General features: G+C 43.1%; 2 protein-coding genes across 3 annotated transcripts in view; one reads left to right on the top strand and one right to left on the bottom strand.

Annotated features, from left to right (window-relative positions):
- The window catches only part of LOC138964673 (integrator complex subunit 13-like), a 114,993-nt gene extending 101,035 nt beyond the window's left edge, over window positions 1-13,958 (top strand). For both annotated transcript variants that reach the window (XM_070336694.1, XM_070336695.1), the window contains exons 12-18: window positions 3,564-3,651; window positions 5,114-5,190; window positions 6,435-6,592; window positions 9,309-9,539; window positions 11,319-11,431; window positions 11,926-12,061; window positions 13,204-13,958. In XM_070336694.1, the coding sequence (XP_070192795.1) occupies window positions 3,564-3,651; window positions 5,114-5,190; window positions 6,435-6,592; window positions 9,309-9,539; window positions 11,319-11,431; window positions 11,926-12,061; window positions 13,204-13,264 (864 nt within the window). In that variant the 3' untranslated portion in view covers window positions 13,265-13,958. The remainder of the gene's footprint in view (window positions 1-3,563; window positions 3,652-5,113; window positions 5,191-6,434; window positions 6,593-9,308; window positions 9,540-11,318; window positions 11,432-11,925; window positions 12,062-13,203) is intronic.
- A 554-nt stretch (window positions 13,959-14,512) lies between these two features.
- The window catches only part of LOC138964672 (serine-rich adhesin for platelets-like), a 16,924-nt gene continuing 5,997 nt past the window's right edge, over window positions 14,513-25,439 (bottom strand). Inside the window, exons 3-7 of the mRNA XM_070336693.1 lie at window positions 22,668-25,439; window positions 21,468-21,673; window positions 20,514-20,659; window positions 19,864-20,028; window positions 14,513-18,598 (exon numbers count right to left, since the gene is read on the bottom strand). The exon at window positions 22,668-25,439 is cut by the window's right edge and continues 325 nt beyond it. Of these exons, the coding sequence (XP_070192794.1) occupies window positions 17,857-18,598; window positions 19,864-20,028; window positions 20,514-20,659; window positions 21,468-21,673; window positions 22,668-25,439 (4,031 nt within the window). The 3' untranslated portion in view covers window positions 14,513-17,856. The remainder of the gene's footprint in view (window positions 18,599-19,863; window positions 20,029-20,513; window positions 20,660-21,467; window positions 21,674-22,667) is intronic.

Here is a 25,439-nt window from a genome sequence, read left to right as displayed (position 1 = left end):
CTTCTGTAGTTCTTCCTCCATTTTAAGACTTCCACCTTTTTAAGACCTTTGTTCAGAACTTCTGTAGTTCTTCCTCCATTTTAAGACTTCCACCTTTTTAAGACCTTTGTTCAGAACTTCTGTAGTTCTTCCTCCATTTTAAGACTTCCACCTTTTTAAGACCTTTGTTCAGAACTTCTGTAGTTCTTCCTCCATTTTAAGACTTCCACCTTTTTAAGACCTTTGTTCAGAACTTCTGTAGTTCTTCCTCCATTTTAAGACTCCCGCCTTTTTGACACACATGCGAAGCAAAAGTGAGTCTATGTACTCACCCGAGTCGTCCGTCCGTCCGTCCGTCCGGAAAATTTTAACGTTGGATATTTCTTGGACACTATTCAGTCTATCAGTACCACATTTGGCAAAATGGTGTATGATGACAAGGCCCCAAAAAACATACATAGCATCTTGACCTTGCTTCAAGGTCAAGGTCGCAGGGGCCATAAATGTTGTCTAAAAAACAGCAATTTTTCACATTTTTGACTCACATGCGAAGCAAAAGTGAGTCTATGTAACTCACCCGAGTCGTCCGTCCGGAAAACTTTAACGTTGGATATTTCTTGGACACTATTCAGTCTATCAGTACCAAATTTGGCAAGATGGTGTATGATGACAAGGCCCCAAAAAACATACATAGCATCTTGACCTTGCTTCAAGGTCAAGGTCGCAGGGGCCATTAATGTTGCCTAAAAAACAGCTATTTTTCACATTTTTCCCATTTTCTCTGAAGTTTTTGAGATTCAATACCTCACCTACATATGATATATAGGGCAAAGTAAGCCCCATCTTTTAGAACCAGTTTGGTTTACCTTGCTTCAAGGTCAAGGTCACAGGAGCTCTTCAAAGTTGGATTGTATACATATTTTGAAGTGACCTTGACCCTGAACTATGGAAGATAACTGTTTCAAACTAAAAAATTATGTGGGGCACATGTTATGCTTTCATCATGAGACACATTTGGTCACATATGATCAAGGTCAAGGTCACTTTGACCCTTATGAAATGTGACCAAAATAAGGTAGTGAACCACTAAAAGTGACCATATCTCATGGTAGAAAGAGCCAATAAGCACCATTGTACTTCCTATGTCTTGAATTAACAGCTGTGTGTTGCATGACCTTGGATGACCTTGACCTTGGGTCAAGGTCACATGTATTTTGGTAGGAAAAATGTGTAAAGCAGTTCTTAGTGTATGATGTCATTGCTAGGTTTAGTTATTTGACCTTGACCCTGAAGGTCAAGGTCATGTAAAGGTCAAGGTCAAGCATGTGAGTCGTATGGGCTTTGCCCTTCTTGTTCCCATTTTCTCTGAAGTTTTTGAGATTTAATACCTCACCTATATATGATATATAGGGCAAAGTAAGCCCCATCTTTTGATACCAGTTTGATTTACCTTGCTTCAAGGTCAAGGTCACAGGAGCTCTTCAAAGTTGGATTGTATACATATTTTGAAGTGACCTTGACCCTGAACTATGGAAGATAACTGTTTCAAACTTAAAAATTATGTGGGGCACATGTTATGCTTTCATCATCAATCAATCAATCAATGACGCTTATATCGCGCATATTCCGTGGGTACAGTTCTAGGCGCTCTGCAGTGATGCCGTGTGAGATGAAATTTTATACGGCCAGTAGATTGCAGCCATTTCGGCGCATATTTACCTTTCGCGGCCTATTATTCCAAGTCACACGGGTATAGGTAGACAATTATTAACTGTGCCTAAGCAATTTTGCCAGGAAAGACCCTTTTGTCAATCGTGGGATCTTTAACGTGCACACCCAATGTAGTGTACACGGGGGGAGGGTTCGGACACCGAAGAGAGTCTGCACACAAAGTTGACTCTGAAATAAATTTCCGCCGAACCTGGGATCGAACTCACGCTGACAGCGGCCAACTGAATACAAATCCAGCGCGCTACCAACTGAGCTATATCCCCGCCCATCATGAGACACATTTGGTCACATATGATCAAGGTCAAGGTCACTTTGACCCTTATGAAATGTGACCAAAATAAGGTAGTGAACCACTAAAAGTGACCATATCTCATGGTAGAAAGAGCCAATAAGCACCATTGTACTTCCTATGTCTTGAATTAACAGCTTTGTGTTGCATGACCTTGGATGACCTTGACCTTGGGTCAAGGTCACATGTATTTTGGTAGGAAAAATGTGTAAAGCAGTTCTTAGTGTATGATGTCATTGCTAGGTTTAGCTGAAGGTCAAGCTCATGTAAAGGTCAAGCATGTGAGTCGTATGGGCTTTGCCCTTCTTGTTGTTTGTTTGTTTGCTTAACGCCCAGCCGACCACGAAGGGCCATATCAGGGCGGTGCTGCTTTGACATATAACGTGCGCCACACACAAGACAGAAGTCGCAGCACAGGCTTCATGTCTCACCCAGTCACATTATTCTGACACCGGACCAACCAGTCCTAGCACTAACCCCATAATGCCAGACGCCAGGCGGAGCAGCCACTAGATTGCCAATTTTAAAGCCTTAGGTATGACCCGGCCGGGGTTCGAACCCACGACCTCCTGATCACAGGGCGGACGCCTTACCACTAGGCCAACCGTGCCGGTCTAGACCTTTGTTCAGAACTTCTGTAGTTCTTCCTCCATTTTAAGACTCCCACCTTTTTAAGACCTTTGTTCAGAACTTCTGTAGTTCTTCCTCCATTTTAAGACTCCCACCTTTTTAAGACCTTTGTTCAGAACTTCTGTAGTTCTTCCTCCATTTTAAGACTCCCACCTTTTTAAGACCTTTGTTCAGAACTTCTGTAGTTCTTCCTCCATTTTAAGACTTCCACCTTTTTAAGACCTTTGTTCAGAACTTCTGTAGTTCTTCCTCTTGGAACCTTTTTAGGACCAGATTGTCTCAGACTTTTAGAGGTCTTAAATGGGTCCAGGTTCCTGAGTCTGTAATACATGACTCTCCCCCTCCCTCCGTGGGACTAGCAATGGAAGAAATGTGTCGGTTAGTGGAGAGGATGGGGTCATGCAGTTTTAAACAGATTTTGTTTTAAATAAATGACTTTCACTTCCAGTAGGTTTATAAGAAAGGTTGAGTTGATCAACTTTGTCAGAAAAATATACAAAACTGAAACAAATCGACGTCGTCATGGAATTTTTTGTGTTTTTGATGTTTTTATGCCTGGGACTAAGTAAATCGTTCTCCATGAGAAATATTCTCTAAAAAAAAAAAATGTACACTATACATGATTTAATACGCGAGTAACGTGAGTGCTTTTTGGCCTTTTTGTTGTTGAACGCTCTCATGTGCAGTTGCCATTGTTTATTTTACTCTTGTATCTGTCTAATCCATACTAGGTACAAATGTAAACATTATTTCATAATAAAAATAATCAGTTTTGGCCTTCTCCTAAAAAAGCTGAGAAACTGTCAAAGGAGCGAGTTATGCTCAAATTCCTTGACGATGTCAAAATATATTTTTTTAGTCATCAAGAATAGTTATACTTTTCTCTGACAATGACCACATCCTGTTGACCTTTCCGTCTGTATGACTGTTGCAGGATTTTGGCGACTTCATGAAGGAAAACAGGCTGGCACCAGCCCCTCCCGGTCTGTTACCTGACCCTGAGGCTAAACCTGTTCAAAAAGGTTCGTTGCTTTACTTTCTTGCTGATAAATGTTAGCCCCCAAAATGCTAGCTGATGAACATGTTTAGTGAAAAGGACTTGTAGCATGCAGACCTGTTTACTCATATGATTTCGCCGTATTTTGTACGCCAAGTTTCCAAGAATACCTTAAATACGCTGGTTGATAAGAAAGTACATGTATGACGATTTCCAGGGACAGTGTCATATTCTCACAGTTTTAACATCGTTGCGACGGACGTTGTAGTGGAATTTCACTGCTAACAGATGTACGTCGGTCACATGATTAACAAGCACCTCTTACCTGGTAAGAATATACACTCAAAAGGGACTGGGTGGCCGAGTGGTAACGCACTTGCGCTCGGAAGCGAGAAGTTGCGTGTTCAGGCCTGGGTCAGGCCGCAATTTTCTCCCCCCTTTCCTAACCTAGGTGGTGGGTTCAAGTGCTAGTCTTTCGGATGAGACGAAAAACCGAGGTCCCTTCGTGTACACTACATTGGGGTGTGCACGTTAAAGATCCCACGATTGACAAAAGGGTCTTTCCTGGCAAAATTGTATAGGCATAGATAAAAATGTCCATCAAATACCCGTGGGACTTGGAATAAAGTAAAAAAAATTCCATCTCACACGGCATTAAGTCTCAGGAAACATGAATACACGCATGCAGGAAAAAAAAAATATGGGTAGCGCCGTATGTATGGCAGCTCGTTTTCCCCGGGGAGAAAGCAGCCCGAATTTCCATGAGGGTAACCTCACTGGACTGTAAATCTTATCCAATCCAATCCAATCCAATCAATACTTTGAAAATACATTTATAAGTGTATTTTCTTACCAGGAAGTCTCTGTGGAAAATACACCAACTATTCCAATTTAGGTAAACAGGTCTGAGCATGTAAATTCTCTTCTAAAAATTGGAATGATATAGGTAAGGGCATAGTAGCTGCCTAAAAAGAAAAAAAACACAAGAATGGTTTGTTAATGGAACGTTTAATTTTTGACAAGACAAGTAGATCGACCCAATGGTCTTTATAAGTGGGCAAACATTGAGTAAACAATTAATATGAGATGAATGAAACCTAGCCGATAATGTTTTTAGTCTGACCTCTGGCAAGGCGACAACGAAGAGAAAACGAACTTAAGAATTACTCTAGAAAAATAAGGTGTCATTCCGTCCATTCTGGCTTAGATAGTGATGAACATGACTTGTATAGATTTGGAAAAAAAAAGAACAGTCGTGATTTTGAAAATACACTGTATTACTTTGCAGTCATTTTCCTTGATTTGTTAGCCACTCGCCCATTCTTCTTCTTCTGCGTTCAATGTTATGGCCGTTAAATCCTCAGTTCGGTGGCTGCCAAGAAGTCCGCAGTCTTCTGTAGATCGGCAGTGGGTCCCCAGAAGCCAGCCAATGTTTGTATGTGTTTTCTATTTGCGTCATAATTGTAATGCTTGGAATTATGTTTCAGCATATGATGTCCTTGAGAGAGCGAGTCGGTTCTGGCCTATTGTCATCACAGAGACCATTCTTGGCAACTTGGTGTCTGTAAGTAACGAGGTTTTGCTGCACGACTTCATTATTTCAGACTTGGCCTGGTGAAAAATATCACAAAGGATGAACACATGGAAAGTTTGTTCACATCTTTGTTCTGTCATTCTTAAGGAAAAAAAAAAAATTTTGCATTTTTTTTCCATTTTTTTCTTCATTACTTTATTGTCCCATCGCTGGGAAATTCGGGTCGCTTCCTCCCAGTGGAAAGCTAGCAGCAACGGAGTCGCGCTACCCAGGTGTCTGCATGTTTAGGTGTATTCAACCTGCACTTATGGCAGAAAGACCGAGGTCTTTTACGTGCCATTGTGGTGACACGGGGGTGGGACATGGCTTCCGTCTCTGGGTCTGCACATAAAGTTGACCCGTGTCCGTCCTGGCCCGAATTCGAACCTGCGACCTTCCGAAATTCCAATACAACGTCCGTCGCACTGATGATTGCAACTTGAAAAGTGATGAAAATACTGAGCAGGTCCCTTTATTACCGTGTATTTAGTGCACAAGTTTTTTTTCTGAATTATTTATATTATAGACAAGAATGTGTACCATCGGAACTGAATCAATCATCTGCTAGTTTCTGTACAGAATAGGCAAGAACGTACGCTGGATTTCAAAGACGATAAGCACATTTCTTCTGGATCTGTATCGACACACATTTGCGGAGTAAATTATGTTTTTCTGAAGGTCTCAAGTCAGTACAACACAAAAAGAAAACATAACAGCAACCCGTTTGGGTAAATTCCATTTCCCGCAGTTTCCCGTCACTGCGGGAATGTGAGATACGCATGCGTAACAAATAGCCATTAGCCGTATGTATGCGAAAGCCTTCGTACCAGAAAAGTTTTGCTCTGCAAAATCTGGATCATCCGACACTTTTGGATTGTTAAATAAATATTTTATAGTGTGTTTTTAAGGGAAATAAGTATTTTCCCATTCTGGTGGGTACAATTTTACTTCCATAACGCCGAATTGCTTGACTATGATGTTGAACGCGATATTGGATGAACCACCGATAGAAACATGTACCGTAATCAAATTTTTTTCAGACAGTTGCTGACTTCTTCAGGATGATAAATTATTTGAAGTCTCACAGTGTAAATTATAAATTATTTAAATGGTAAGTTATTTAAATGGTCTCACAGTACTTCTAAATGTTCGCCTGGTTTTTTTGGGCGGACCTTCTAGGCGTAGAGCATCTGTGGGGATCGAGCTTTGTAACAAAGATATCATTGTGTTGACAGAGTATCAGCCCCCTGCCCGCGCTGATGGTGAAGGAGGAGCTGTCCGACAGCGAGGTGCTGGAGTGTAAGAAAGTCATCTACAGCATCGTTGCCATGGAGTCAAAGAACGAACCTCTGCCCGTGCCTGCTGTGGGTTCCAGGGGAAAGGGTCCCAAAAGGTACGTAAAGTTTGTTTTTTTTTAACGCCCTCACGGTTAAATCATTAGGGGTATGATGTTCCCGGTACGTGAAGTTTAGAGGTGTTTTGTTTTTAGTTGGGCAAATGCACAGTATCATTTTTGATGTGACTGACATCTGGGGTTCAAGTTGTGGTATGGGTATGTATTTGTGGTATGAACATTACGTAAGAGTAAAATAAATCAGTGAAAAAACAAAAACAAAGACACATAAACAAAATTCATCTGGATAAGTGAGCTTTCTCTCTCGCACTGACTCTAAAGTGCAATGAGATTTTTATGATAAACAGTACATTAGATTTAAGCCAGTTTTTAATTATGGTCAGCATCTTATCTTGTGTGTTGATATGTGTTTACACTGGCAGTTTTCTTCTTTAGCATTCCAGAATTTTCTGGTTATGTGTGAGCTCGTTTGCCCATTTGGGTTCCCCAAACTATACTCTGAGAGCATAGTCAGCTTCACTCCGCTTTCGTTGAGTAGGCATGCTGGGTATTTTCGTGTTTTTATAACCCACCGAACTCCGACATGGATTATAGGATCTTTTCCGTGCGCACTTGGTCTTGTGCTTGCGTGTACACACGAAGGGGGTTAAGTCACAAGCAGGTTTGCACATAAGTTGACCTGGGAGATCGGAAAAATCTCCACTCTTAACCCACCAGGCGGCAGCGACCGGGATTTGAACTCACGACCTCCCGATGAGGAGGCCGACGTCTTACCACCACGCCACTGCGCCCGTCTACACTGGCAGTACATGTATATGGTTTGCACTCAGATTTACCTGGTAAACACTCATAAAAATAATTGGCAGCAAATTCAATATTAACATTTTGCAAAGATTTTACAGTTATAACCTGCACTGACTAAAATCTGGAACATGTACTCATTTCTATTCCCATTTACTTTCAAAACTTCTCTTGATTGTAAGTGTAGGTACAGACTGTTATAAGGTAAGAATCTAAAAATAGTTGAAAGTAAGCCAGAGAATGTTTTTGGTTTAAATGTCTTATTTACATTTACTTGTACATGAAATGTACGTACAGGCAAATCCAGCTAACTCACAAACGGTTAAGTCAAAAATTCGCTTAGCACACAAAGAAATTCTGGTCCGGAATTATCCCTCTTTATCTATGTGTACAAAGTACCCTGAGCTCGAAATGGGATTTCTCTTACGTAAGTCGAAAGACGGATAGCACACAACAGAAAGTCAGTCCCAAAGACAAAGTTTACTCTATATTTACTACAGCAACTCGAAACACGAAACTTGGCGTCTCACACTAGCGCATTGTGTAACCTTATTCCCTTCTTCTCTACACGGACGCCACACCGACTGGTCAGTCGGCACGCAATAAAGTATGAACTGAAGTTAGGAGGGGGCGAGGAGTAAGGAGGGGGCGAGGAGTAAGGAGAATTATCCAACTCCAAGAAAACATTCTGAAAAAAGTGGGGAAGTGGTGACAAGGCAGTGAACGCACTCACCATGCGCTGACATCATACGAAAGCAGCCACACAAACACAGCACAGAGGCAGAGGCAGGTGTGCAGATGCTTTGTGAGAATAAGCGTTGAAAACCAGTTTGAATAAAAAAAAAACAGCAGATAGAGCCGCATGTCATAATCATTCTTCTTGTCTGGCTTTATTGACTGCATGCCGATCTTGTGGCAGTGACTTTTTCACTCTTCAGTCGGACTGTACACAAACCGCTCTCTCTCTTCCTCACTGACTACCCTAAGCCCTGACAACTGTTCCTTGGAAATTGTTTGGAAGAGTACACCTCTCTATTTCTCTCCAATGCTCTTCCTGCTGACTTCAGTGACACCGGACACCCCACTGAGTTTAGCCAGCTACCCCCCCCCCCCCCTCTCTCTCTCTCTCTCTCCCCCCAGCCATGTACTGTTTGGTGCTGTGGCCAGAGAGGTGTCACCGGCTAATTGAGGCCAGCTGCACTGTTCACTCAGAGCAAAACTAGTTGACTGTGTCTAACTTTTGACAAAGCAACACAACTGAAGGGTTCACAGATTAGGTAACCGACTCACTGGTCAAGGCTGCAGGGAAACAAGAGTATCTTGTCAATGAAAGAGGTTACACACAGATACGCGATGCTGAGAACGGTGGCCGATTTTTCACTCTCTTTCTCGGAGGGCCTTCATCATTGCAGGGACTGCTGTAAAGAAATGCTTGCTCAGAAACTAACTCTTTTTGCATTGAAACATGCACCAGAACTGGTGGACACCATCGACAATGTCAAACATGAAATCGAAGCAGTTTGCTTGAGGAAACGGTCGTCAGCAACTCAAACTTCTCTGTTTTCTTTTTTTAAGAAAATCTTAGCTAACTTTCTTTGTGGCTCCGCCCCCTCCCTCTGTAAGGACCCCCCTCCATAAGGACCGATTTTTGTCAACATTTTCAAGGTCGCTAGAGAGGGGTTCCACTGTACTATGACCAAGTCGAAATTTCGGATAGGACACAATAACAATTCGGTCCCTTCAATTTCATCTTATCCGGATTTGCCTGTACATTTATAAATATGAAAATAACAACAAGCCTATGGCTCATGGTGGTGTCTTCAAACATGTTTTAAATCAAAAATAAGTAAACAAATGCCAGACAGATATATATATGATGCAAATTTAGTACCAGAAAAAAAATAAAGCTTGGAAAATTGAGGATAGTGAAATAGTAAATGTTTTTCTGTTTCAGAGAGGAGCAGTACAGACAGTTATGGGGAGAGCTGGAGAGTCTTGTGCGCTCATATTCGGACACGTCGGAGGAGCATGTCAAAGTCTTGGACTGCCTGCTGGACTGCAGGAAGCCGGCCGCACCAGGGGAGGAAACTCACAGCTCCGCCGCCAGAGTTGCCGATGTGAAGCCAACCGTTGAGGACTGTGACGAGAGCGGTCAAGCGGAACAGAGCTGGAAAGAGCTTGATAAGTATGTTGGGGAGTGTAGTGGAACCCCCCTCTTACAACACACACACACACCCCCCCCCCCCCACCCCCTTCTCTTCCCACCTCAACAGCCACCCGCGCGCCCCCCCCCCCCCCCCCCCCCCCATGCCCGGCCTCCCTCCCCACACACACATCAGAATATTGACAGTGTGTGTTTGGTACATACTACCCACCTGGATCATAATTAAATTCCTCCTGCCTCATTTTTTCTCTTTCTCATCTTACTCCACACAAGCACACACACGCAGGCACGCACACACACACACACACGCACACGCACACGCATGCACACACACACAACTACGCATTAAAATATTCAAAATATCTTTGATATCTGCTTAATCCCATATAAGCCGTATATATTTTTGTTCAAGGTTCCCCCCCAAAAGAAAACCTAGAGTAGATTCTCTCAGTCTTCTTATATTATGAGTACCGTATTTGACGGACTACAAGCCGCGACTTTTTTTCAAAAAAAATCGCATTGCGGCTTATAAAAAGATGCGGCTAAAACGTTACCTAAACTTGAATAGCATTCACCTAATGGAAGTCGCCGCGGATTTTCATTTCGCTCGATTAGCGATTACCGGTACTTTATTAGCTCTCTACTCAAGACTCGGCGCTTTTCTCTTTCTTTCGCGAATCTTCGTTTGTCAACAAGTCGTCGTGACAAGATAGCGTACAGAGAAACACCGGATGTATCAGGATCTCGCGCGCGCGAGATTTCGTTTTTTTGTGTCTCGCGATAGTTGGAGGAGCGAGAGCCGCCATGTTGTGTTTTCGTCTGCTCGAAATGTGCGCAAAAGTCGTAAATCATCCCAAAAAAGCTTATTCCGGGCGGGACTACATGTGTGTGTTGGTTACAAATTGTGTGTGTGATATTTTTCTTCAAACTTTTTCACTTTTCTTCTTTGTTTCACTTGTTTATTCTCGGAGCCGATTTCGCCAAATACCGTACTTTCGTTTGCCTGGTTGTTTTGATTGATTGACACGATCTGATTATATTTTTTTCGACAGCGGCTAATATAGTGACGCGGCCTATACGTGGCTCGTCCCAATTTTTTTGTTAAAAGTCGGGGGTGCGGCTTATAAAACGGTGCGTCTTGTAATCCGTCAAATACGGTAGATGATTTAATGAAAACAGTATGCTTAAAGATGGTGTTGATGAATAGATGAGAAGTTTTTGTTTGTTTGTTTGTTTGCTTAACGCCCTGCCAGATGAGAAGTGACTGACAAAGACTATTTGGGGCTTAACAATCCTCTCAGGCATCTATGACTATATTGGGACATGATGCAGATGGGTTATTCGATGGTATAGGTGAGAAAGAAGTACAGTGGAACCCCCTTTTAAGACCCCTCCATTAAAGACTCCCAGACCCTGGTTTCTCACATTTTCTGTCCATAACCGTTAAGATTCCACCTCTTTTAAGATCTGATTTTTTTCCATATTTTGGTAGATCTTTTTTTTTTTTTTTTTTTTTTTTTTTTTTTGACCTCAGTTGCATGCAAGGCTGCTTCAACCCATCTTTTTTGCCTCTTTGGTTTTTTTTTTTTTTTTTTTTTTTTTTTTTCTTTCTTTCTTTTTGGGCGGTGAGCATATCCTTCTTCATTGGTCTTTTTTTTTTTTTTAATGAAATTTTAATTTTGTTTTCTTTTACATTACAGGTTACATTTCCATTAAATTACTTTTTAATATTTTTGTAGATCTTAAAAGGAGGGTCCTACTGTATCACAATGATTGTGTCCCTGTTCTGTGTGTACGCAGGTTCCAGAAGATGACGGAGAGGGAGAAGCAAGAACTGCGAAAGACGGACAAAGTCTCCGTACCTCCGCCACCAAAGAAGACCAAAACAGAGGACCTGCTCATGAGGCCAGGAGGTACTGTTGTTATAATCACTTTGTTCTCTTCTTGTTTCTTGCACATGAATGTCACAGAATCCTGCTAGCGTTTATTGTGGCACCTAGTCGCATACAATTTGAACTGGGTCCAATGGGAATAATTAATGGCATCACGTAAACATTCTGTCGCTTCTCCTGCATATCTCCCAGAAACTGACAAAGAATTTCAAAAAACGAAGTTTGGCTCGGTGACTTCAGCATATCAGCAGGAGAAAAGGTCACACCCGCTAGGCTGTGCATGTAACAGTATCGTATATAATTATGGACATTTATTTATCTACTTTGCCTTCGTGCAGTTAACAAAAAAAGGTCACCACTAGGCTGTGCATGTAACAGTATCGTATATAATTATGGACATTTATTTATCTACTTTGCCTTCGTGCAGTTAACAAAAAAAGGTCACCACTAGGCTGTGCAAGTATCAGTAAGGTATATCATTAAGAAGATGTAATGGCTATAATGTTGGCGTGCAGGTCAGAATCTGCTGTCGATGTGGACGTCACGGATGAAGACTGTGCACAACAAGCGTCACGTGGAGTTCGCAGGAAGGGCAGAGAACCCCAACAATCTGCAGGCTGAACTCTACATCCACCTCAAGGAGGAAGACATGTGAGTTGATAATGCATGCTAATTCTGCGTAGGTTAAAGGCCAACATCGTGGGCGTGACGGATGTAGCTCTGCATGTTTTTCATGCCTGTAATAATATATCCGGTGTCGCTGGCAACGCTATTAATTTATCTCTGTGACCTTCTACTGTAGCAAGGCTTTGTCTCCTGGAGACGGATCTTCAGCTGTAATTTAGGCACTGTCCTTCCTGTGTTAAATTAACAATAACAATTTGATTTTACCATCTCGGATCTAGCCAGGCATCTTAAATTGGATAAGAACCACCTTCAAAGAAGCCAAGACCATCATCAAGGCCAAGCAACACAAAAAGTGGTTGCAGCAGCACCCACACTACAACAAAAACGACGCTTTTCACCTGCTCACAAGGTCTGAGCAGGTCCTCATATTCAGGCTGCGGACAGGCCACAACCGAATGAACCACCACCTTTTCACCAAGTTCAGAATTGGCCAGTCAGACCAGTGCCCTTGTCAAACAGGCAGCATGACAACGGAACACCTGCTGCAGACTTGCCCACTACACGATGGCCTCAGGAGCCAGATCTGGGCGGAGGCGACCACGGTGCAAGGGAAGCTCTATGGCAGTCTGGACGACCTACAGCGCACGGCAACATTTGCACGGAGAACCGGCGTTTCCATCTGAGTGATCGACAAGAAGAAGAAGAAGAAATTGGATAAGACCAGCTGTCCAATTGGACACAATATAAAAAAAACCCGCCTGACTAGCTGCTGTCTGTGCAGAGCGGGATGTTTTTTCTCAAGAATTTAATCTAATTAATGAAATGCAATATTTGGAGAGAAGTTGGTCACGGTCTGCCTTGTGAAGTACATTCAGACGTCTGTTAGTGAATTGATTGTTTGGAAAATGCTACAGGTGGACAGTGCATGTTGATGAAAGGCACATGTCAAAGAGGGTAAAGGGGAATAACCATGTAAAAACAAAATTTGCAAGTTGTTTCAAAGTCGGTAAACTGCATGTTAAGTTATGTTTAATGATTGTGTGATTGTTACATTTAGTTTGTTTATTTCTTGAAAGTTGTTGCAAAGTTGGTAACTGCATGTAGTTATGTTTAATGATTGTGTGATTGTTACATTTAGTTTGTTTATTTCTTGTTATTTCTTTCAGGGACAGCAACAGACCCCCACCCGACTCAAAGCCTCCCATGCAGAGAGGCATCAAGTCATGACAAGTGTTCATCAATGCTTATTGTGGAAAGCAAACTTATGAAATCTCAGCTGTGTTCAGGGGAACAGCTAGGTGAACAGTGCGTCCCATTTCAGCTGGATGTGTGTTGCAATTTGGAACACTTTTACTCCAGACGTTGCTTGATATTTTTTTTAGTGCTTCTAACTTTTTCAGAAGTGAACATTCTGCATAACAGGAGGAAGTCTGATTTTGAAGCAACTGTCTTAACAAAAGTTCCAAGGTATGATTTTCCAAAATATGGGTTGGCCTTAAAAAGGAGGGGGGGGGGGGGGGGGGGGGGCACAAGAGGACGTCAATATTGAATAGTGAGGAATGGGTTATGTAAGATTATGTGTATTATGCAAAGTACTCAGTGCGCAGATAATGCATTTCTAGTTAATTCAAGGGTCATCTGCAGTGTAAAGGGCTCGTTTTTGTTAAGCTTACCCATGCTGAATTCTCACAGGGCCTCTTTGTACAGAGAAGTTCACTCGGTCATATAAATGGGAAGATCACGTGTATGCCCACTGTGAAGCTTCCAGCCGTATATGCAGCTGTACTACGTCATCTGAGGGGAACACCAGGGCTTGATCCTTGTGCAGACGAATTGTATGATTGTTGATTGTTGTAATTTAACAGTAGGCCTGCATGCTGAATGAATTGTCAAATGTTGAATAAAGGATTCAGCAACTCAAGTCTTTCTCCCACATTCTGTGTGTGTGTTGAAATGTTGACTGTTAGCAATAGAGTGGTACAGTGATACTTTCAACTGACTAAGCGACGGGCGCTGTGGCGGGGTGGTAAGACGTCGGCCTCTTAATCGGAAGGTCGAGGGTTCGAATCCTGGCCGCGGCCGCCTGGTGGGTTAAGTGTGGAGATTTTTCCGATCTCCCAGGTCAACTTATGTGCAGACCTGCTAGTGGCTTATCCCCCTTCGTGTGTACACGCAAGCACAAGACCAAGTGCGCACGGAAAAGATCCTGTAATCCATGTCAGAGTTGGGTGGGTTATAGAAACACGAAAATATCCAGCATGCTTCCTCCGAAAGCGGCGTATGGCTGCCTAAATGGCGGGGTAAAAACGGTCATACACGTAAAATTCCACTCGTGCAAAAACACGAGTGTACGTGGGAGCCTAAGCCCATGAACGAAGAAGAAGAAGAAACTGACTAAGCAAAAAATAACACGTGGTGTACAGGAAGAATGGTCGGTACACACACAAATACAGACACATACCACAACACAACACACACATACTGTATGATAAACCACTTTAGATTTTATTTACATTGCACATCAGTTGAATTGCACATGTATGTATAAATCTTCAACAGAGACACAAACACACAACTTTAAAAAATAAAATAACATGACACCAACCATATAATATACAAACATAACACAGAATCACACAGACAAAAACTGTACAATCCGTTACCAGTCAGCCTCGGTACAAAAACAATCGGATAAAATTGCCCAACAGCTGTTTAGAGCATGTGTATACTTGGCAATGCTGGACCTTTGTAGATGATGCATACCTTGTCAATTATAAACTGGCTATTTTTCACACACTAATGAACATTCTCCAATTCACTCATTCATTCTTTAGTAACAGGCATAGGAAAAATTCAAATATAATTTTAATAAGGCAATTAATCGACAGCTAAATTTCTCTTCTGGAGCTGACGGCAATATTATCTCTCTTTGTCAAATGAATTGCAATAAATGTATAATATTGCAGATTGTCAAGTAGAAAATTGCAACATATCTGAAAAACTGACAAAATTAGAACTTTGTCTTGTGGACAAATATCTTATTTTTAAATCTTTGTTGTGAAATGCTTGGCTGCTTTGTTGCTAGTTCTTAAAATTTGACATATTTAATTATAAAGGAGTCAAACACCACATATACATGTACATAAACACACACTAATGACTACATTCATTTGATTATATTATTATTAGCAATAAAAACAAATTGCATTGCACAAGAATCATAATCATACGTGGCATTTTGATCAATACTTACATTGCACAAGGTTGTTCCGAGTTAAAATATTGAAATGTTTGTGAATCGGTGAATAATGTTCTCCATGTGAACATGCAATGAATTTTTGTAAAGCCAAATTATAGAAACCTTTACTGCTGGTTACATATATGTCAGGATTTTCATTTGGGGGAAAAAGTGTAACGCAAGTCTTTTGTTTTTCTTTGGATGAAATTGATCTCGCAAGAATATGTGTGAGAACTTTTTAGAAAATTCTGAAAAATTAAGGCACACTGTACAAATGAGTGTTTCCAGCATCTCCAGATTAGCACCTTTAAAAAGGTAGTACATTGTACAAGGTAGTACGTACACACATTAGTTTATATAAAGTTCAGTCAATACATCTACTATTCAAGAGCTTGAGCTCCAGTTCTTGTAAAATTGCATTGGTCGCTGTTTTCTTTTGTTTTAGGGATGCTAAATTTGGATGGACATTCCATTAGTTCTCTCAAGCACCATTTTATACTAGTCCCTCTTTAGGGCAAGATGTAAAAAAGCAGATCACTGCTTATTCTATTACCCTCATTAAATAAAGAATTGTCAAGTACGTCAAACACTGCGGTTAAATATTGAAATTTGCATAAATGCCAAGTGAATCATGATCAGTCACTCTAGCAAAATAGCTAGTCTGTTGGCAGTCTAAATCTTGATCTCAAGCTACTTTGAAGTGAATGTCAATAATGAAGAAAACATTAAACATCATGTAGAATTCTAAAATAACGTACAATACTCCTGTTTAGTACTCCCCACAGTTTCTTCATAACAAAAATTGGATTTGATTAACTATATATGTTGGTGAAAAAACACTTTTGAGCAAATTGCAACAAAACAGACCACTCACTTTGTTGGGTTCTCTCCACTGCATTATTCAGGAATATTCACACATTTTACAGTCACTGAGCACATGCCCAATCATACACCCTACTGTGGTGATGTTGCGCTGACAAAAAAGTCAAGAACAGAAGAACATTTTTCATTCAATAAACATGTATACAATGTTTATACCGGATTTGATTGTGGTCTACACAAGTGGACCTTTGCAATATATGGGAGAGTGTGTAAAGTAAAGATTATTGCCTGTAGGGACGGCAGTCTTATACGCGCATTGTTACTGACTCTCAGTGTGCACTTCTTCTTCTTCTTCTTCTTCAGTGTTCCAGAATTGTTCTGGTTACGTGTGAGCTTGTTTGCCCATTTGGGTTCCCCACACTATACTCATAGTCAGCTCACTCCGCTTTTGTTGAGTAGGCATGCTGGGTATTTTCGTGTTTCCATAACCCACCGAACTAGTCTGACATTGATTACAGGATCTTTTCCATGCGCACTTGGTCTTGTGCTTGCGTGTACACACGAAGGGGGTTAAGTCACTAGCAGGTCTGCACATAAGTTGACCTGGGAGATCGGAAAAATCTCCACTCTTAACCCACCAGGCGGCAGCGACCGGGATTCGAACTCACGACCTCCCGATTAGGAGGCCGACGTCTTACCACTGTGCCACTTCGCACGTCCCAGTGTGCACTCATTATGATTGTTTGCTGCAACATGCTCATTCTTTCTTTCTTTCTTTATTTGGTGTTTAACGTCGTTTTCAACCACGAAGGGTTATATCGCGACGGGGAAAGGGGGGGAGATGGGATAGAGCCACTTGTTAATTGTTTCTTGTTCACAAAAGCACTAATCAAAAAATTGCTCCAGGGGCTTGCAACGTAGTACAATATATTACCTTACTGGGAGAATGCAAGTTTCCAGTACAAAGGGCTTAACATTTCTTACATTCTGCTTGACTAAAATCTTTACAAACATTGACTATATTCTATACAAGAAACACTTAACAAGGGTAAAAGGAGAAACAGAATCCGTTAGTCGCCTCTTACGACATGCTGGGGAGCATCGGGTAAATTCTTCCACCTAACCCGCGGGGGGTATGCTCATTGTTATATCTCCTCAATTTGTAGTGAAAATCATTGGACAGGTATCTTCTGTGTGAGTCTTTCCAGTTTCGACCTCACCTTTTCAGCAGACAATGCAAATAAGATTCAATAAGAAGTAGTTCTTAGGGTATGTGGATCAGTTCACTATGTCCCAAGAGGAGATAATTGTAGCAAACTCTCCCAGAAGTGACTCTATTCACTCAAACACCGAACACATCCACATTACCCACACCCACCGACGGGCGCAGTGGCGTGGTGATAAGACGTCGGCCTCCTAATCGGGAGGTCGTGAGTTCGAATCCCGGTCGCTGCCGCCTGGTGGGTTTAAGAGTGGAGATTTTCCAATCTTCCAGGTCAACTTATGTGCAGACCTGCTAGTGACAACCTCCTTCGTGTGTACACGCAAGCACAAGACCAAGTGCGCACGGAAAAGATCCTGTGATCCATGTCAGAGTTCAGCATGCCTCCCCCGAAATCGGCGTATGCTGCCTGAATGACGGGGTAAAAACTGTCATACACGTAAAATTCCACTCGTGTTAAAAACATGAGTGAACGTGGGAGCCTAAGCCCATGAACAAAGAAGAAGAAGACCCACACCCACACAGAACACAAACACTTCACACAGACGTTGTACTAATGTAAGGGGGAGGCACTCTAATGTTGGGCGGAGTCTCTTCATTCTGATCGTTCCAATAACTCGGCGGGCGAGAGTGTCTGGGAACTGAATCAAAGTTATTGAAAATCACAGTGACAGGCCTTGCATGTCGATGATCGTGTCGATGATCATCGTCAAACGTGTAACTGTTGGGACGATTACGACTGAGCGACCCGGACTGTCTGTAGTGCTCGTAAGTACGGGGACGATCTCTCGGGAACGAGCTGGTATGTCTGTCCTGATCGTATGGCAACAGCACCGGCTTTTTGGGCCTTGTGCTGTATGCATCTACAGGGGGAAGCTCATTGGGTAAGATAACGGGGCTGCGATCAGCGGCGTACAAATCCTTATCCAGCGTTTCCATCGACCCTCTCTGATGGCGACAGCGATACACAAACAGGCCTATGATCACAAGCAACAACACCAACAGCAGAGCGATCAACACAGGCAGAATTATCTCTGTGAGTAAGTCAGATTCTGCATGTCCCGAAGCTGCAGCGTCGGTGGCTATGGTGGTGGTTGCAGTGGTTGGCGGCGGGGGTCTGTAGAGGCAGGCGCCATCAGGCTGGTACGTGATCTCCATCAGTTTGAGCTTTTTGCCGATGTGACGGTTGAAGGCACTGCGGATGGAGCCGTCACGTCGCACCATGCGATTCAGCAAGGCGTGGACCGTTTTGTTCTCACAGGTGTTGCCACTCAGAGAGCTGTAAGACAGAAAATAAAGATACAACTTATAAATATGTTGCAAATAAACACTGGTGCTGTCATGTCTTATTACAGGATTCAGCACGGTGTGGATGGTTTCATTCTGACAGGTGTAAAATTGACACTCAGATAACTGAAAAACAGACAATATCGACGTAAAGTAGATGAGGTAAATTTTACATCAGTCGTGACATTCAGTTTTACCTTTAAATTCTCTTATGCAATATGGCTATTATCACATTCAAAATGTAAAAAACACAAAAGAGGCGTCTCCATCACTGGCAAGGGGGGGTGTAGGGGGATAGCCTTACTGTACAGAGTTGTTTCCCTTAAATTGACAAAAAGGACAACAATTTTGCAAATTATATATTTTATTGCAATACAACTGTCAACACTGTTGGCAGGTCTCCATTCTAGAGGTGTTTTTAACAGTCAAGGAAGATCAATGTAAAAAGTACTGGTTCCCACATTGTCACTGTGGCATATTAAAAAAGGCATCACACACACAAGTTCACCAGCGCTACACGTATGAGTCTCTGCTGCAGAACAACATTCCCATATTTACTGTTATAAAGCATTTTGATAGTACAATATTTTCCAATGCAATCAGGCGCAAAATAGACGAATTCCGAAAAACCACTCCGTCTGGTTTGTATGGGTTGTGGGAGAGTGAATACCCTTGCTTTTCCTTTGACAAACATTGGAGGCCGGGGCCAATCGCTAGCGAAAGGGTGTGTCGGAAACACATGGACAGGAGCATGTGTTTCCAACACACCCCTTGCTAGTGATTGGCCCCTCCAATGTTTGTCAGAGGTTTTGGCAAGGGTATTCACTCTTCCACAACCTCAATACAAGAAAATCATCTATTTGAGACCACAAATGTAAACCATACCAACTCGGCCTCCAAATCGGGAGGTCGTGAGTTCGAATCCCGGTCGCTGCCGCCTGGTGGGTTAAGAGTGGAGATTTTTCCGATCTCCCAGGTCAACTGATGTGCAGACCTGCTAGTGTCTTAACCCCCTTCGTGTGTACACACAAGCACAAGACCAAGTGCACATGGAAAAGATCCTGTAATCCATGTCGGAGTTCTGTGGGTTATGGAAACACGGAAATACCCAGCATGCCTACTCAACGAAAGCGGAGTGAAGCTGACTATGCTCTCAGAGTATAGTGTGGGGAACCCAAATGGGCAAACGAGCTCACACGTCACCAGAAAATTCTGGAACGCTGAAGAAGAAGAAGAAGAAGAAGAAGAAAACCATACCTGTTAGTCCAGGAGAGAACGAAGGACCCAGTGCTGACGTCAACGACAGTCACAAACTCTGCTGAGTCGTCTCCAAAGTAGGTGCCCAGCTTCTTCAGAAGTGTCATCACATTTTCACGATGATGCATGAACTGGCCAAACTCCACCCCAAACTTCATGACAAACCTTGAAAACAAAGTGAGAACTTTATTACTAAAAGCTTCTTGTTTCTTTAAAATGGAAGAGTGATCAAATCAGAAAGATACATCATGTAAATTCTTGGTTAGATACACAGGGACGGAACTGAAGCAGACATTTGACAACATCAAAGAAATCACTTCTTTCTTTGAAATATTTGTCTCACAGTGGAACCCCCCCCCCCCCCCCCCCCCCTTTTAAGACCCTGTTTTCTCAGACTTTTTGCTCATAACCTCTGTAAATTTACCCCCATTTTAAGACTCCCTCCTTTCTAAGACCTGATTTTCTCAGTTTGTTGGAGGTCTTAAAAGGGGGTTCCTCTGTACTCGGATTTCATTTGCATTTTCGTCACATGGTGACTATCTGCAAATATAGTCCATGTTCTTCTTGCCAAGATGTGAATTTTAAGATTAAAATGCTGCCTGGTCGAGCCTTCTTCATTAAACGAGAAAGCAAATTTGATGGAATTTGACCTGTGAGTGAAATGCACAAAGGCAGAAGAGTTGACGTAGAGGTTGATAGGGTTTCTGGCACCGAGTCCCTTGGAGTCTGTCGCCACGACAACCACACTGTGATAGCCCATGTCAAGGTCAGCTACCAGTGGTAAGCCCGTCAGCACCTGAAGGAGCAAAAAGACATTCATTACAACAAGTTCTATCTTTATGACAACAACACTGTTATATATTCCAGACTGATGTTAGCAACTACTAAGAAACCCATTAGAATCGGGTATTCATTAGAACAGGCTGTGTTTTTGTATGCTCGTATGGGCCATGCAACGATACTACATTTCAAGGCCATCTCTAAATGGTAAGCCTTTTCCTATCTGACACAAAATGAAAGATATTCAAACAGCAAATCACTTTCCGAAGGCAACCATACAGTGCTCAATTATGTTTAAGGCCGGGCCCCACCAATGGAAATCAAGGACACCAAACATGATGCAATCGCCATATTGTAGCAAGACAATTGTTTGTTTGCTTAACACCCAGCCGACCACGAAGGGCCGCATCAGGGCGGTGCTGCTTTGACATATAACGTGCGCCACACACAAGACAGAAGTCGCAGCACAGGCTTCATGTCTCACCCAGTCACATTATTCTGACACCGGACCAACCAGTCCTAGCACTAACCCCATAATGCCAGACGCCAGGCGGAGCAGCCACTAGATTGCCAATTTTAAAGTCTTGGGTATGACCCGGCCGGGGTTCGAACCCACGACCTCCCGATCACGGGGCGGACGCCTTACCACTAGGCCAACCGTGCCGGTAAAGAACAATTAAGTCAAGCACAAGGAAAGTATCAACTCACAACCACAAACTTATCTATTATATCTTTGATGATTTGTTATCAGGATAATTACACAATACAATACAAACGTGCATTTTAACAAGTCAAGAAACACACTACCATCTCAGCATATTTACCTGTCTACTTTGATCAAACTGGACCCAGAAGTTTGGTGGAAGCGGATGGTCGTAGGGCAAGGTCAGGATCAAGGACAGTGAGCGTGTGCTGCCGTCCTCTACGTCATAGAACATGTCGGCCGGGATCTGTCGCTCGAAGTAACAGCCCAGCCCTGCCGTCATGTAGCTCAAGGCGTTCACCAAAAATGGTGGGTTGTTAGGAGTGTCTAAAAACATTCAAAACATTCCTTTTAATTTACAGTTCTTATGTGATTTGATTTGCTGGCATCCTGTTTGCAAAACGTATCTATGAAAATGATTCATGTTTGCATTTCATAATAATACCAGCATAACTTGTTGAGAAGTCTGAGCCAGAAAGCTCTTGATGTTGGTATGGTTCCAACAGGTGGCTCATTTCTATCAACACAACAAATGATCAGATGATTTCAAGTTCATTAAAAACAAGAAGAGCAAACGCTCGATCGAGTCACTTTCGCAGTTCTGAATATTATATGAGGCATCAGATGGACAGGAAGAAATTGCTATTCACAACACAATGAGTCACGTTCACATAAAATTTGAGCCCGGTCACTTTTATAGTTTCCGAGAAAAGCCCAACGTTAAGTTGTGTGTTGCCGAACAAAAAAGGCTAGTTATCTCCCTTGTTTTTCTGATAACGTTCGTAAAAGGCTACAGATGTAAATACTTTGATGTAAAGAATAATCCTACAAAGTTTCAATCACATCCGATGAACTTTGTCAAAGATATAAAATGTCTAATTTTTCCTTTGACGCTGACCTGTGACCTTGAAAAAGGTCAAAGGTCAACGAAACCATCGTTAAAGTGTAGAGGTCATTGGAGGTCACGACTAAACAAAATATGAGCCCGATCGCTTTGATAGTTTCCGAGAAAAGTCCAACGTTAAGGTGGTGTCTACGGACGGCCGGCCGGACGGCCGGCCGGACAGACTAACACTGACCGATTACATAGAGTCACTTTTTCTCAAGTGACTCAAAAATGATTAGATAACCTACAAGCCGCACCTTTGCCTACAGAAACGTATACAAAATGATTGGTCAAAAAGCATTCAAGATCTATAAAACAGTCTATTCTAACCTCTCTAACATATATATAATTCAATTTCTCTAAAGAGGACAATTTGACCAAACGGTTGTGCTCTCTGTCAATGAAAAGAAGACAGAGAAAGCGACAGAAGCTTACCAATGTGTATGGGTGTCGTTGTTGTAGATGTAGGCTCTATCGTAGTTGTGGTGGTGCTGCTGCTTCTGCTCGTCCACCACCACGCAGTTGTTGATGAGGTTGCCGATGTAGTTGTTGTTGTCGTCGTCGTCGTCATTGCAGTTGTTGATGTTGAAGAAGTGGTCCCTGGATATGATGTGGTCCCGGGTGGAGTTGAACTATAAGAAGTGAACATTTCTGTCGGTGCCAAAGTCATTGTGTCCATGGCTGATGTCGAAGGAACAGGAATTACGGAGCTGGAGGGGATGGACGAAGCTGATAATGTTGACGCCGTTGCAATGGGTCCTGAAGGGAACACGTGTGCGTTGGAAACAAAAGGAACTGTTGCTGCCACAGATGAGCTGGTGCCACCTGTATGAGTTGTTTCCATGGTGATACCAACAGTGGTGCTGGCCTCAACACTGAGGATATGCATGGTTTGCTCTGAGGTTTTAGAGCCTGGGCTCGAACTTGCTGCAATTGTGCCATACTTTGACGTCGAAGGTGGTCCCATTTCTTTCGTATCAGAGGATGAAGTTACGACAGTCAGTGAAGACTCCAAGGTTCTTGCAATGACTGGTGACACTGCAGCTGAATCCCAAACACCTCTGTCAGAAAACAAAGGTGTGACATCACCAATGGACAAAGTTTCTGATGGCTGAACGCCCATGGATGGGGTAAGTGACTGACTCGTCGTGTAAACCGATCCTTTTGCAATAACCACTGAGCTTTCAGGTCCAACTGAACGAGTGGGAACAGCAAGTTGGGTCATAAGCTCGTCGGTGTGGGAGAAGCCTATGCCAATGGTCCCTTGGGGAATATACAACACACCAGTGACACTAGCTACTTCTGAGGACGGAAATGAACCCAATGTGGTTGGCATGCGTGATGGTGAAAGGGAAAAGGCGACACTCTCAACTACAGAAGCCTGCATGGTCAGAGATGGTGACAGGGAAAAGGCGACACTCTCAACCACAGAAGCCTGCATGGTCAGAGATGGTGACAGGGAAAAGGCGACACTCTCAACTACAGAAGCCTGCATGGTCAGAGATGGTGACAGGGAAAAGGCGACACTCTCAACTACAGAAGCCTGCATGGTCAGAGATGGTGACAGGGAAAAGGCGACACTCTCAACTACAGAAGCCTGCATGGTCAGAGATGGTGACAGAAGTAAATCTGTCTGAATAATAGCTGTTCCCATCGATTCAGCAGAAACACTGCCGTCTGGTTTGTACATGTCACTGTGGTCATGAGAAAGCTGGGGTGTTGAGGTTTGTGAAGGCACTGGAAAGAGTCCTGAATTGGATAAAGAGTCCACAGCCGATCGACTGGAATAAAAACTGTCAGTGATCAAAACTGTTCTGGTCATAATACTAGGCACTGAACGTGTTTCGGGAAGTTCTAACAGTTTCGTACTTGTGTCTTGACCGTCGAACGCCGAAAAAGAAGAAGAAGTAATTGTGTCTACAGGCTCCACAGACCTGATGTCAGAGGTGAACATTTTGGATATTTCTGGTGATGGTGTGAGAAAATCAGAGTCTTGCACCTCGTGGTGATCCATTTCTGCTGGCATGAAAGGCAGAACGTTCTGGGCACTGCTGGACGGAGATGGGGAAGGTGCGAATGATTGAGACAGTCTTTGGGAGACTGACGTTGAGCCGACGGCATGCACAGATTCCTGACTCAGAGAAGGTGATGTGTCGATTACCGATGGATAAACAGACACTCCAAACTGTGAGTCTGTTTCCTGACTTTGACTCTGAGAAAGAGATGCTGATGCAGGCAAAGGAACAGTCTCACTAGGCTTCTTAATAGAGCTCGAGTGTGCGTGCGAGCCTTGTGTAATCGCAACAGGAGGCAAGGATGGAGTAGGGGTCAGGGACAACGCAGGATGAAGGAATATCTGAGCACTGGAGTCACTCAAGGACGGTTGCAAGGTTGAAGGGAAAAGTTCTGCTGGGTATGTCCGTGTCAACACATCAAAAACGTCAGAAGTTGAGGGAAAGATAACATCCACTGTGGCAGATGCTTGATCTTCATCAAAGACTACAGCGGTTGCTATGACCTGCTCGGCCATGGACGGTGTAGGTTCAACAGAAACGGTGTCGACATCTGACGATGATATTGCCGAAGTGAACTCCACTTCAGGAGGCAATGCAGAGGATGAAGACACGACGGTCGCAGAAGATGGGTACATCACTGGGGTGGGTATAGGCGTCCTGCTCCCCACCCTTCTCCTCCTCCTCCTGTGGCCAAGTTTCGGCTCCTTGGAGGCGACGTACCACCCGACCACCTCCGCCCCGACCTCCTTGCCGATCCTCCCCACCAGGACGTTGTGCTGAAGGATTCTGATGAACTCACTGACATGGCGGCCTGCCGAGCAAGACAGTGGCCAGAACAACTCCGAGTTGACACTATCCGTGCAGTTGTTCTCCTCTGAAGCTCCCCCAGACTCCACTCGATACCCTTTGTCTAGAAAGTGAAGCTTGTTGTCTATGGATGTCTGCCATGTCAAAGTGTCCGCAGGGATGGAGAGAAACTCTGCAGCTTTCTGCATGACATGAACTCTTTGTGGAGAGTCGAGCATGTCTGGTGTGGGGCAGAGAACAAGACTGGCTACGTAATGGTTGCTGCATTGTTTTGATTCCTTGTGATGCGGGGCGGTGAAATGCCGGGGTTCTAGTTCCTTCTGTGGTGTAAGAAGATGTGGTCCTTGGGAAGATTGGTCTGACATGTTGGACACTTCTAGTTGGT

Source organism: Littorina saxatilis, linkage group LG4 (genome assembly GCF_037325665.1).
Source record: "Littorina saxatilis isolate snail1 linkage group LG4, US_GU_Lsax_2.0, whole genome shotgun sequence".
NCBI classification, from domain to species: Eukaryota; Metazoa; Mollusca; class Gastropoda; order Littorinimorpha; family Littorinidae; genus Littorina; species Littorina saxatilis.
This window is presented reverse-complemented; position numbering and strand designations above follow the sequence as displayed.